Source organism: Lissotriton vulgaris, chromosome 2_1, assembly GCF_964263255.1.
Source record: "Lissotriton vulgaris chromosome 2_1, aLisVul1.2, whole genome shotgun sequence".
In the NCBI taxonomy this organism is placed as follows: Eukaryota; Metazoa; Chordata; class Amphibia; order Caudata; family Salamandridae; genus Lissotriton; species Lissotriton vulgaris.
In genome coordinates, this window is record NC_141687.1 from 1,945,238,867 (window position 1) to 1,945,253,080 (window position 14,214).

Below are 14,214 nucleotides of genomic sequence, written 5' to 3' on the forward strand. Positions count from 1 at the left end.
AGGAAACTGAGAAACCAACCCTTTTGATGACAAATCCATATAATCATCCAAAGCTTTCCAAACCCCACTAGAAATAGATGGAGAGAGGTGAGCTTGATCAACCGAAGTGTGAGCACTGCGTAAAAAGGAGACCCAAGCCCACCATGTATGATAGGAAACCGAAGAAAAGGCTTTCCACTCCATAAGAATGATTTTCACCGCAACAGTCAGGAGAAGATCCGTCAACTGTATTTCCACTGGATCTAAGGGGAGAGGAGTAGGGGCAGCCAGTGGGCCCAATAAAATTAAAGGGAAAGAGAGTTGGAACTCAATACCAAAGATAAGAGAAAGATGTTTATGGATGAGGTTCCAAAAAGGCTGAAGCAGGGAGCAACCAAAAATCATATGATAAAAATCGCCTGCCAACAATCCACAGCTCCAACATAGATTGTCATCTTTAAGATTGAGCGAATGAAGACGCACAGGCATCCAATGAAGGAGATTGATAGAGAAAAATGTAGACTGCATTAAAGATGGTGCGATTTTATTACGGAGAGAGAGTTTACCAATTAATTGCCGAGGAAATATGATCCGTAATGGCATGATCAAAATGGTGTAACCATTTTTGTTGAGCAACCGTCTGTGCGGGTAGTGAGGCAGATGACAAAAATGTATAAATCTTGGAAGCGACGTGACCAGATTTAATCCAGATATGAAAAAGTGAAATGGTAGAAGAGGTAGGATGAAAACGAACCTTAGCAAGGGCCACTTTACTTTTAAGAAAAGTATAACAATCAAGATTTGTTAAAGAATGCTTTTGAGCCAAGGTGGAAAAAGGTAATGGCTCATCAGAAGCACCATATAGATGTTCAACAAGAGAGACCCCTTTATCTGCCCAATAGGACATGAGGTTGGGAGTAATGTTGAGTTTAATTTTAGAATTCCGCCAAATAGACGACCACCTAGTTTTATGTAAAGGGATTGCCACCTTCTTGTCTATTTTCCTGACCGCAGCAATTGTATCAAGAATAATAGAACGAGAGAACAGGATATGCAAAGTAGATGCAGTGCAAAAAGAGGCAGTAGGCAAAGGAGATGCTAAGTCTTGTTCTATGAGCAGCCAAGAGGGAACATGAAGAGATGGAGGAGAGAACCATAAAGCACCTTGAGAGGCCAAAAAGGCAGTTTGGTATTTTTCCCAATCAGGAAAATTGCAACCTCCCATATCACAAGGACGACGCAAAAATTTGTATGCAAGTCGAGCACGTTTGTCATTCCACAAAAATTTAGATGTCAGAGCATCAATTTCGCGAAAAAAGGAATCTGATAATTTAACCGGAAGCATGGATGAAACAAAATTAATAATCGGCGTGATCATCATTTTGAGAGTCTGGAGGCGACCCCACCAGGAAATATGTTTTGGAGACCATGAATCCAAAAGACGACGCACTTTAAGGAGAGTCTGGGATTCATTATAGGCAGTAGTGGCATAAAGGGTAGAACAGAAATAAGTACCTAAGTATTTCAGGTGTGTAGACTGCCACTTGAAGCCCGCAGAGCCCATATGAGAAGGGAAACAATAAGCATTCAAAGGGAACATTTCCGTCTTATCTCTATTTAGGGTATAACCTGAGACCAATGAGAAGAGGGAAATGATATTTGAGATAGCAGGTATTGCCAAGGCGATATCATCCGAAAAAATAAGAACATCATCTGCGTATGCAGCAGTTTTAATACAGTGAGGCCCGAAAGAAAAACCTTTAATATCAGGGTGTAACTCAATTAATCGAAGAAGAGGATCAATAGATAATAAAAATAAAAGTGGGGATAAAGGACACCCCTGCCTAGTGCCCTGACGAAGATTGAAAAACGACGACGTAGCGCCATTAACTCTAATGTTAGCTCTAGGTTGAGAATATAAGGACATTACCATATTAATGAAAGCGTCGCCAAGGTTGTGCGCGCATAAAACAGCACGAAGAAATGGCCAAGAGACCTTGTCGAAGGCCTTTTCCGCATCAAGGGCCAAGGCCGCGGCAGGAAGTTGAGACCGTTTAGCAGCACCGAGAATATGACAGAAAGTGCGTATATTGTCTCGCGCAAGACGACCTTTCACAAAACCGGTTTGAGAAGGATGAACAAGATGAGGGATAAAGGATTCTAATCTTTTGGCCAGGATTTTAGCAAAAATCTTAGCTTCCATGTTAAGTAGAGAAATAGGACGGAAGTTTTTGGGATCCGAATAAACTTTCCCTTCTTTCGGGATCACTACTATAGTAGCTTCAGCAGCCGTACCAGAAACAGACCCATCCTTAACAAAAGAGTCAAAGACAGATTGCAATTTGGGAACAAGCGCAGGGAGAAAAGTTTTATAAAATAAAATAGGATAACCATCAGGGCCTGGAGCCTTGCCAGAACGAGTAGCTTTAATTGCGGAAACGATTTCCTCAGGGGAGATAGGCTTATTTAAAAAAGTACGATCATCCTCAGAGACCGACTGAACCGGAACCAATTTTAAAAAATCCTGACACTGGTCAAAAGAGGATTGATTAGAAGGAGTATACAATTTATTATAAAAGTCACGAAAAACTTCAAGTATTTCCACTGTTTGGAATTTTTTAGAACCCGAGTGGTCAGTAATAGAAGAAATTTGCGAGGACTTAAAAGAGAAATCCTGGAATTTTAATGTAGCAGCCAAAATCTTCCCAGCTCGATTTTTTAACAATAATTTCTTGGATTTTTGTGCTTGTACACCAATATGGGCTCTTTTAGTGACAATAGTATTATATTTGTATTTTAGTTGTTTTATTAGCTGTAAACAAGATGAGTCCTTAGATTGCCTAAAGGTGGCTTGCAGAGTTTTAATTTCAGATGATAAATCTGTAAGCTCCTTTTTAATATCAGAATTCCGTTTGGACATGCATTTAATGACTTGACCATGGAAAGTGCATTTAAATGAGTCCCATAGACCGATTGGGGAATAGACAGAGCCTTCGTTCTCATGGAAAAAAGTATCTATAGCTTTAGAAAATTCATCGACCTGAGAAGCATCATGCAAAACTTCGGTATTCAATCTCCAGGAACGAGCGCGCGATTTAGGGGCAAAGGATGATAGCGAAAAAGTGACCGCAGCGTGATCAGAAATCAAAATAGGATGTATAAGCGGAGAAGAGGAAGATGAAACAAGAAAAGAATGAACCAGGAGATAGTCAATATGAGAAAAGGAAGAATGAGGCGAAGAGAAGAAAGAAAAGTCATTACCAGTGGGATTATGAAGACGCCATATATCTTGAAGGTGAGTAAAGGAACACATGTTAAGCATTTTGTTTGTGAGATTTAGGAGGACGAAACTGAAATGAAGAGTTCCTATCTAAAAGAGGGTCCATCGGTAAATTAAAATCTCCGCCCACTATAAGATTGCCAGAGTGCAGGGTGTCATTTAATTTTTTGGTAACCGATTTCCAAAAGGTCGGATCGTCAACGTTAGGAGCATAGATATTCATCACATACAGATCATGCTGTCCATCCGACAATCTAGATAACAACCAGCGACCCTCAGAATCATGATCAGAAGAAAGTATAGATAAACCAGAATTCTTTGAAATTAATGTAATAACCCCATTTCGTTTGCCAGAGGCATCAGAACAGCAAACATCCGAAACCCATTCCTTCTTCAAAAACAACGCTTCTCTGTTAGTGACCAGGTCAGAAGACAGAGAATTACAGTAATCTAAGATTTTCGACCTCTTCACCGGATGATTCAAACCCTTAACATTAAGGGATAATACATTTAAACCCGGCATGGAAATACATAAAAATAGAAAAAAGACGACATGGATGACAGAAAAAGAGCCAACCTCACAGATACAAGGAACCAACCAGCAAACATAAGAAAAAAGGAGGGAGAATCCATGTGGGGAATCCAAGAGAGAGAGAAAGAAAGAAAAGAAGAAAAGAGAAAAGAAAGGAGGGAGAGAAGAAGCAGGAGGGAAGGCCTAAAAAAGACCAAATTCATACTAGGGAGAACGTGGAAATGCGAGTAAGGGACCCGTACAAGGAGGAAAAATAATTGATAACAATAGCCCCAAAAATATACCAAACTGATAGCATTAAAATAAGAACTGGTAACAATCAAAAGTAGCAACGCAAAGCAGCTTAATAATGTAAATAGTCATAATGTAACTAAGAAGTTTGTACAATCACATTTAGTTATTAGTCCAATATCAAGAGTCATATCTATACTAAGTAATAATACCAGACAAACTGATAAGGAAACAAAAGCATGAGGTAAATCATGAACAGTAGATGAATGCATGAAGATAAATATGTATATCCTAGAAATAAATACGTAGTTAATGAACAAACTATAACTGTATATAGTTAACAATATGTAGCTGAAGTGGAAAAGGCAGGAACATATAGATATGTAAGAAAAGAAAGGAAGAAAAATAGAAAAATAGAAAGAAAAAAGAAAGATAGAAAATGACACATATCAGAAAAAGCAAGGTAACTATTTTAAGAGATAAGCATCAAGAAAAGAGAAAATTGACTTGAAATGAACATTGACATAAAATAAAGACGAGAAGAGCTGAAGACAAGTTAAAAAGAAAAAATAAACGGCATGAATCTGAAAGAGGTAAGAATTTAGAAAGGAGAAATGGTAAGAAGAGGAGTAAAATAGAAGAACGAGAAAAACAATAGAGAGATAAGTAGGAATAATATTGGAAAGAGAACCAGAGAAAAATCTAACAAGTATAAATCCAAGGAAGAGGGATAGAACAGAAGACCGTGTGAACACAAGGAGAACAGAGAAATTCCATTAACGGCCTTGGAGGTTAAGACCGACATGTAAGCTCAACAGGAGAGAGGAGAGAACCAGGCATACAGAAAAATACATCAAGAAGAAAGAAGGAGACATTTCAAGTGCCCGAGGCACCAGGAGTCTGCGAAGTCGCTTTTTGAATCTCCATCTCTATCTCCAACTGGTTGTCCAGGAATGTAGTTAAATCGGCCGGCTCATCGAAAACTCTAGAACGTCCTTTATAAGTAATGAGGAACTTTGATGGTCCAGAAAACGAAAAGGGAATGCCCATCTCAGAAAGACGTTTCCGAAGATTAAGGAAGCCCTTTCTCCTTATGACCGTATCTCTGGCAAAGTCCTGAGAAATTGAGATTCGATGACCGTCCCAGATGACCTGTTTAGCTTTCCGCATATGAGAGAGAATCTGTTCAGTATGCTGATGCCGCAATGGCTTAAAAAAGATTGCTCTTGCCTGGGTTGCCGATTTAGACCGAAACGTTGGAACACGATGTGCTCTTTCTATCTCAAATTCTCTGTGGAATGAGATTTGTAAGGTGTCCGGAATCCAATGAGATAAGAAATCTATCATAGATGAAGATAATTTCTCTGAATCTTCCGGCAGACCAAAAATGCGTAGGTTAGATCTACGATTACGGTCCTCCTGCTCAGTGAGATCTCTTCGCAATGCCGCCATTGAGCGCTCCAAGTGGTTGAGGAATCTGGAGTGTTTCTGCATACCATCCTCTGCACAACTGATTCATGATTCCGTAGCAGATACACGAAGAGAGAGGGCTTTAAAGTCATTTCTGATAGCAGACATCTCCACTTGCAGTAAATCTGTATTAGTTTTCGTTGACTGCGCAATATCATGCACTTCATTAAGGCGCGTTAATATTGTGTCCAGCGTGGAGTTAGTGTCTGACTGAGCAGACTCAGGTGTAGGGGACACTGACTTAAGTCTCTTCAGTGAAGTGCCAACATCTTTTGAGTCTTTGTTGCTTGAGGAACGACCCATATTTGCAGCCATGAAGGAGCAGCCTTCAAGAAAAAATACACAACCACTTGAGGGGAAGAGGAGAGCAAAAACTGCGTAGTCTGTATCCAAAAAGAGAGATATAGCACACTGAGCTCAATGGGCGCTAATTAAGTAATAGCGGCGGACTTATATGCAGGGCAGGCAGGTAGCAAATTAATGATATAGCTACAATTAAAGCAGGAGGGCACAGCAATGAGTTCGTAGGAAAAAGATCTACACCTGTATGAAATAACTGCACTGAGTAAAACAGCGCATGGGCAACTTAATATCCAGCCAAGCAGCAAGAAAATAGCAGAAAAAAGAAAGAAATGTTACCAACTTTAGGCATCGTAGAGGAAATGTCCTGGACAGCCACCACAACCTGCAAGATTGTATCCAAAGCGGCACTTCTGAAGAGAAAATGCCAGCTGCGTCAGAAGCGGGAAAATGGCGGCCGCCCATGAGGGAATCGAGCGTCTCTGGAGCCTGACACAGAATTCATTCAGCTGGTGACCAAAATGTCAGAAAAACATCTTCAAACAGCTCATGCATGTTCCGCTGCAGAAGGCTGCCGTTTCCGCACACAGGGGCAGTCAGGAAACTGAGGAATTAGTCCGACGGGACACTCTCGCTGCGGAGGTCAAGCGCAACACGCCATGCTGTAGCGGCGCGCAAGCCACGCCCCCCATCCGTGAATTGTGTATTTAGAAAAACACGCTGCGCGCCTTCCTTCACACTAAGAGCTCCGGGCTCTTGGTAATTGCGATGGCACTGAAGGTGAGTGAAGGCTGGGGGTCAGTTTTATTGTGCTGCGACGGGACACCGCCGCAAGGCACGCACAGCTAAGGGACATATTTGGCATCTCTCGAGACGGTTTTCGCTGCGTGCCTCTATTTTTGAAACACCACTCCGACAGAACAGGCAAAACCACGAAAATATCTGAGAGAATAAAAGGAAATAACAAAGGATATTAGACCTGGCAACATAGGTCAGTGAGCTAAGTGATGGCTGCAGTTATCTATCTGTGACCTGCAGTTCGCCAGGGTCAGGGCCAGCAGCTGTTTTCATTCTTTCAATGTTGATAACTATTAACCTTTTCCATGCTCATGACGAGCTGAGCTTGTCATGAGGCACGGTGCTCCGGTGCTCATGACGAGCTCAGCTCGTCATGGGCCGTGGAACGCTCAGGTGCAGGGAGAATTCTCCTGCTGTGCTGAGCGTTCCACAGGAGCCAATGCACCTGTGACGAGCTGAGCTCGTCATGAGCACAGGAGCTCAGTAGCTCATGACGAGCTCAGCTCGTCATGAGCATGTTGGCGCTGTACGCGCTCCCCTACCCCCAGCACAGCGGGGGAATTACCCCTTCAGCGAAGGCGTTAAACGGGATACAATGACGATTGGTTAAATGGGCTTATAGACGGCATAAGTGTACTGCGGAGCGCTATCGGGCCAGTATATTGTTTTATGGACTATGGCATACCATGTTGTGTCAAATATAACGGCAGATATTACAATTAAGCAAATTAGTAAAGTCCGATTTCGCAAATCAGTATGCATATGGGGATTGAAGCTCCCCCGCCCCAGAAATCTGTGTGCAACATAGTGCAAATGGTGCTCTTTAATTACCAATCAACTGCTCACAACGTTTTAGGATTTAAAAACGTGTTTATCTGGGGTTTTGAGAATAGTACGGCAATGATTTCTAGTGAAATGTAGAGCTATTGTGATATTGCTTTCAAAATATTCTAACCTTCCAGCTATGTCACACAACACTCAGATACACTGCCTCACCCAACCTTCTGAGATATCATATTGAAATTAAAACCTCTGACTGTTAGCTTCATGAAGGGCTTTGCAGCTAGCACCTTCATTCACTGAGCTTTTACACTCCTGTTGAAACCTGTATCAAAAGGTTTTGTTAATTTTTTCTGGACCCAACCACTAGATGGCAGAATAGTGCACAACATGTGAATTTAGAAAAAGGTCATGCTGCAAAACGTTGGTAATCCCCACAGTACTCAAGTGAAGAGACTAAAGCTTGCATTCAGTCCAGTGCACTTCAAAGAAAAGTTCAATTTAGACTAGCAGTTTAATGGCAACAAAACCTGTATGTTAAAAGCTATGCATGCTATTAAAGACGTTACTGAAACTGTATTGCATTTCTTTACTATTTTACAGGGGGGTTAATATGCTCTCAGACGTATGAATCCAGTATGATTTTCCTGCCTGACTTGTCTGGTGTGGTGTGGAAGCTGCCACAAAACATCCATTCCCTTTCCCCTGTTTCTCTAAATGACTTATGGCTTACTCTGGTTCATAGGCCAGCCAGCAGGCTCTTCTGTTGCTCAGCAATGCAGTGCAAGGCAGGACTGACAGGTTTCTGTGTTTTATCCATGAAGAAATGGCAGAGGCTATTCAAAGCTAAATGAGCAGATGTCTGCCTGCAGGAGCAGCTGACTGAGGGAACAAGCATTTGCAATGCAATAGGTCTCACAGTTGTTAGAGTTTGAGCTTTTGGCATTGTAAATGGCAATGTTTTTTATTTATGTGTTGGTTTTTAAAACATAAATAAAAGACATTGTCATTTACAATCCCAATAGGTTAAATGCGAGACATATTGAATTGCAAATGCTTGTTACACATGGAAATACTGTCTGGGCAAAAATGTCACCTCATTAGTACCAGTCTAACAACCAAATATAAATAAGCAACTGAAAGATGACCAGCTAATGTCTGTAAAGGGTCTTCCAAAGCATGTCAACATATATCACCAAGTTTTCAGTAAGCTTTGATCCTATTGAGTTAGAAACAATTTATCTACAGATTATGCGCCATATGGGGGATAATTATGCAAAATAAAGCAGAAGCAGCAAACACAGGATCGCATTATTCTAGTGGCACTACCCATGACCTACTATTATATTTGAACACTAACTTTGTGATGGTCAAACTGGAGCCTCTCCATACCTGTCCCCTGGGTGCAATGTGATGAATCTATTGTGACCCGCCAGCCCCTACCGCCTCGGCTGCCAAAACATACTTTTGGAGACAGTTCTATTTAAAGATGCTGGAGTGTTTCTAAGGATGGTAAAGTGGATCTAAGGACTGTGGCGTGGCTCTACGGGACGCATGATTTATTTGGGTATTTTTTGGTAGGCACAGGGAAGTTAGGTGATTTGCCCACAATCACAGGATGTGGAGTCAACCCCGAGGCTCGAACCTTGGTTTCCAGCACCAAAGTATGCAGTTTTAGCCATCAGACCACATCCTCTCCCAAGCTTTCTTCTTTTTCACTCCTGACATTGTCTGCGCTCTGTGCAAGTTTTTGCAAAAGTAAATATGAAAAAGGTACAAAAATCCTGTCTTGCTGGTGCAAAGTCGCTATTGTTGGACATTTTTTTTAAACCTAGCCCAAGTTACACCCAATTTGGAGCAATACACAGATGCACGCATTAGAAACTATTATTATCAAGGAAATGTAAGTAAACAAATAATGTTTCTGTTGATTTGAACGTGCAAAGCAATCTTGCGCATACCAAGCATTTTCCAGCTTTGCAAGGTGCAGAACAGAGCATAAGGGCTGACTCCAAGATGGCACCATGGCAACATTAACAAGCTAACGCTACCGCTGTACACGGCGAAGGTAATGTAACACTACCGCGCCGATCTACACCTACCCTAGCTGATCCCTACTTAAGCGTTCAACTGAGGCCATTTGTATTTTTGCGTCCACGGTCCGGCCACTTCCATCATGCATAGGGATACAGACAACCTAAATCGAAAGTGGGCATGCTTGCTGGTGCTCACCGTAAGCGGGAATGTTCCTGTGTGGGGTATATCACAGGAGCGCGCAACAGACCGTGATCGATGACAGAGCAGGCTAATTGAAACAGGAACCACGCTGAGCTGCATCAGGCTCCATGCTGAAGTTGCTGGCGCCCATACTGTTAGCGGACCCACGCCATGAGTGTGCACATCGGCTGTCTCAAAGAGAGGCCATGAGTGGGCACATGGCATGTCCCGGCGCCGTCAAATGTGCACGAGTATGGTGAGAGCAGGCATTGTGATGACGCTGCAAGCCAAGCCGTACGCGTGCACAGCTGATGTCTCCAAGAGCACATTCACCAAGGCTGATGTCTTCAGTTTTTAAGAGCGAGTGCACCCATCCTGTCCTGCTTTGCTAAGCTAGGCGGCGACAATAGATCTCGCTTACGCGAGCAACGCATGCGCTGCATCGCTAGGCAAGACCTAATAAATGATAGTGGTAGAGGGAGAAACAACAGGCAAGTGCTAGAATGTTTGATTGGCTATCTCAGTAAAGAGAATCTGGCTTCACGAAGTGATATGGCCATGCACACCAGTGCCTGTCCACCACCATCCACTGTATCTCACAGTGGCAGAGGAACTTGGTGCAAGTCAATACAGCTTAAAAGTCCTACTGTTCTTATATCTTCAGGGAATATGCAAAGAAATGTTAAGCCCTGTCACAAGAAAACAAAGTACAAGCATTTATAAAATGATAATGTACTCCCACTCATTATATATGGAATATAGTACTACCTGCCATACATTATAAGGATAGTGCAAGTCATTGAGGAGTTTGGTGACCATAAAAGGCCTAATTACAAGTCTGGGTGTCCGAGGACTGCCAGACTCGTGGTGGCGCGGCAATGGCAGTCCAGCCACCGCTGCACCGGAGGTCCAACCACCGTATTACGACTTGGGCGGTCAGACTGTCATGGGACCGCCGCCCCCCACCAGGGTACTTCTGTTCCCTGGCGGGGGCCTGGTGGCCTTGAGGCCGCAATATGCTTGACAACACCACTGTGGTCCCGCCAAGCATAGTATGAGTTTCCTCTCCGCCACGGTTTTCATGGTGGTTCTACCTCCATGAAAACCGTGGTGGAGAGGAAACAAAGCGGGCTCTACTGGGTCCCCTGGTGCCTCACGCCATGTGGATGCATACAGGGGGTGTGCATGCACTGCCGTTCCTGCACGGCATTGACGTTACAGTTCATGTTGTGCAGGAAACTTGTGTGACGTTCCATGGCAGTGCCTTTCAAAGGCATACCCTCCTGTGGAACCACCACGCTGCCCGCATGACAGACCACTTTCAATTAGTAATCTGGCCTGTGGGCAGCGGCAACTCTTGGCGGTGTGGGGCATGGCATTGGCATGCCTCCCGCACCACCAAAAGTCGTAATCCGTCTCATAGAGGAATGAGTATGAAGGCCAAGTTCCTTGTTAGAGTTTTGGAGCTCCTAGATATTTCTGCAATATACTTTTAATGTGTAAAAGAGTGTATTCTTTTCCCTATAATACACTGTGAGTGTATTCTATTCCCTATAATACACTGTCACAGTATCACCCTTTCTGCAAACCACTTAAACATTTAGGACCTAATTCACAAAGATAACATACGTTTGAGTAATTTGCGCTTTTGAGTACGTTTACTAGGTTTTGCCTTTTGCTCTAAGTGCAGAGTCTCTCAGTAGTAAAGTATAGGGAACATTTTAAATATCGAGAGAAATGAAGAATGCTACAGTACTATTAACTTAATTTTGAAATAAATCTTTAATTATTGGAAATTTATTAAAATTAACAAAAATTCTTTTTCAGAAGAGGAAATTGAAAAATACATTCCTTTATAAAAATAATAATATATATTAATAAACAATTTAAATTATTAATAGATGTATAGATTGCAACAAAAATCATGTAAAAACTAAATACATTCTCTTTGAAATTAAATTAAAGTGTGTTTCTCCAACACGCGGAAGCGTTTCACCTAAGAATTTTATCCCTGAATTGAAAGGCATTTATTAAAAGTGTTAGTTTTTAAACATGAACTTAGAGAGCCCTCATGACCATGGCGTTAGTAAAAATAACAGGCAAACCAGTTGTCGTACCCTCGATATGTGACCTAAGTTGTTATTATATATATCACAGAGGAAGACGAGGAGATTGACGGTCCAGGAAACACTCTCCCCAAATAAACCGAAATTAAATCATAGTATACTGTTCCAAAAAGATTCAGCCCCAGAGATATTATCCCTAACTGAATGCAGGTACCCTGAGAAGCATGTTCCTTTGAGAATAGTTGCCCTCACTCACCCGGAGGTGACACGCTTCATCATTGGGCGTGCTCCTTGCCAGGCCTGTGCTGCCATGCCAGGCGGGCACCACTAGAGGGCAATTTACAGAGATCTTTTAATAAATTTGCCAGAGGAGCACAGTAGGACAGAGAATGGTGTGTCCTACAACCTGAGAAGATTGGTGAAAGTTTGGAGATAAACAATCAACCAGATGCCGCAAAATATTTTGATGTAATCTTTCTGGTTGATGTTGAGCTTAAAAAGATGACAGAGAAACTGGGGGAATAAGGGTCCCTCTGTAAGTGAGAGTGTGTATCGGTCACCTATAGACTTGCCAGTGAGCTAAGGTCTATGCTATAGGTCAACATGGTTCATGCCTTAGTGAGTCGCGGAGAAATCTCGTGGCATTTCACCAGGACCAAAAAATTGTGAAAACAGGTAGATGTGACCTAATCTTCTCCACGGAGTGAGGAGCTCAATAACTCAAAGCCCCACACCCTGCATAGGTGATAAGGTGCCGGCTGACGACTTACAGCCACTGGGGAGTCTTATACAATAAAGTGCTCTCGTTTTGGTAACCCTCCTGAAATGGAGGGCAAATCGAACTATACTTATTGTGAGGACACCAACTCAGAGCACGACTTGTCACTCCGGAACGTGCCTACTACCACCTACACCCGTCCTCGCTCCTGAAGGATACCTGCATTCATTTAGGTATAATATATCTGGGGCTGAATCTTTTCGGAACCCCATACTGTGATTTTATTAGACATAGACAATATTATAGCTACTGATTCTGCCACTAGATGGCCTCCTCTTTCCCTTGTTTTTAACATCGAAGTTTATGCTTTTTTTAATGAGTGGCGCATGAGTGTAGAGCCGCGTGGGTGGCACACAAAAGCCACATGAAAGCTCAGCTCGCGTTTGGCTCGAGGGTCCAAGAGAACCTCAAGGTGAACCAGAGCCAGGCATCTGGCTCAAGCCTGCCTCGAGCCCTCAGTCCCTCGCCCATCTATATGCATTCATAATGTATTGCATACAAACAAAGAACACCTGACCTGCGCGTACCTTCACCATTTCCATTGACAGTCCCGTTGGCGTCGCCATTTCCATTCTGGATGTGATCATAATAGAAGCCATTGTAGAACGGGAGGGCCCTGCAGCCGAGGAGCAGCTGAAGCATGGCCGCCACTGATGCCAACAAATGCATGGTTCAGAGTATCGGGCTGACTGCGACCAGGACGCAAAGTATTCTGCAAGGGAACACCATATATATTAAGGCACAGCATCTGACACAATCACACTGCACAATAACACAAGGCCTCAGATAATGTAGCGTACGTTTGGGGTCAATGCCTTGCCAAAAGTTCAACTCATAGTTATTTATCCAATGCAAACCTTCATGCACATTAAATCACACAATTTTCAAACAATACAACGTTCACAAACTGAAGGCAATTGCCTAATCTAGTTAGTATTTTAACGAATGTGTTGCTATTCCCTTGAAGACATGGCCCCTCACACCGGGAGTCACCAAGACTGATTTAAGGTTAGGGATACTTTCATAACAAATAAGTAGTTATTTACCACCAGTGACAAATACGTCTGTTACTAAATAGAACATTTGAAAGAGGAGACATTCAAGGAATGCAGAGGTATGGAAACCTTCATCCACTGTGTTTGTTGGACTTCCTGGCACTACGGTAAGAATGACTCTCGACCTTCTCACAGTAATTTCAGGTGACCCATCTCTCGGGATTCTCTCCTATTTTCTTCTCGCTTCTCACTGACATTTTTCAGCTGCTACTTTACACTCCTTAGATCACTGCGTTTAACATATCCCCACGTTCCTGCATTTCTGGTTGCTTACCTGACACACAGCAACACTTTGGCGACTTGGCACTACTTTGCAGTGGTGACTTGAGTACCCACCCTTGGTTGCATGTATTAGACACACCTGCACTGATTGTTGTGCGCAAATACCTTTATACTTTATTAATATATTGTTTAGATAGTCGTTTTTATAATGTGTTTATATGTCAATGTTATTTTCTGGCCTTGAAAAGGCCCCAGGACTGCACGGCTCGATAGGGCAAAACAACTATTTGCTGTCTCATGAGAGTTGAAGAACTCAAAATAAATCAATTTTACCTCACGTCGGATTCTTTATAAAGTGGATGAATGTCTCTATACTTACACATAAGATGAATATATTCTCTTTCAAATACTCTACATATTCATAGATTTATTTGGCACTATTAGTAATTAACTACTTAATTTCGTGTATAAGTATCCTCAAACCGTACAACAACTTTTAAAATCTG

The 14,214-nt window shown here is 42.4% G+C and overlaps 1 protein-coding gene across 2 annotated transcripts in view; it reads right to left on the bottom strand.

Annotated features, from left to right (window-relative positions):
• The window catches only part of HAPLN3 (hyaluronan and proteoglycan link protein 3), a 72,935-nt gene that overhangs the window by 35,600 nt on the left and 23,121 nt on the right, over positions 1-14,214 (bottom strand). For both annotated transcript variants that reach the window (XM_086958128.1, XM_086958126.1), the window contains exon 2: positions 12,959-13,143. In XM_086958128.1, the coding sequence (XP_086814254.1) occupies positions 12,959-13,100 (142 nt within the window). In that variant the 5' untranslated portion in view covers positions 13,101-13,143. The remainder of the gene's footprint in view (positions 1-12,958; positions 13,144-14,214) is intronic.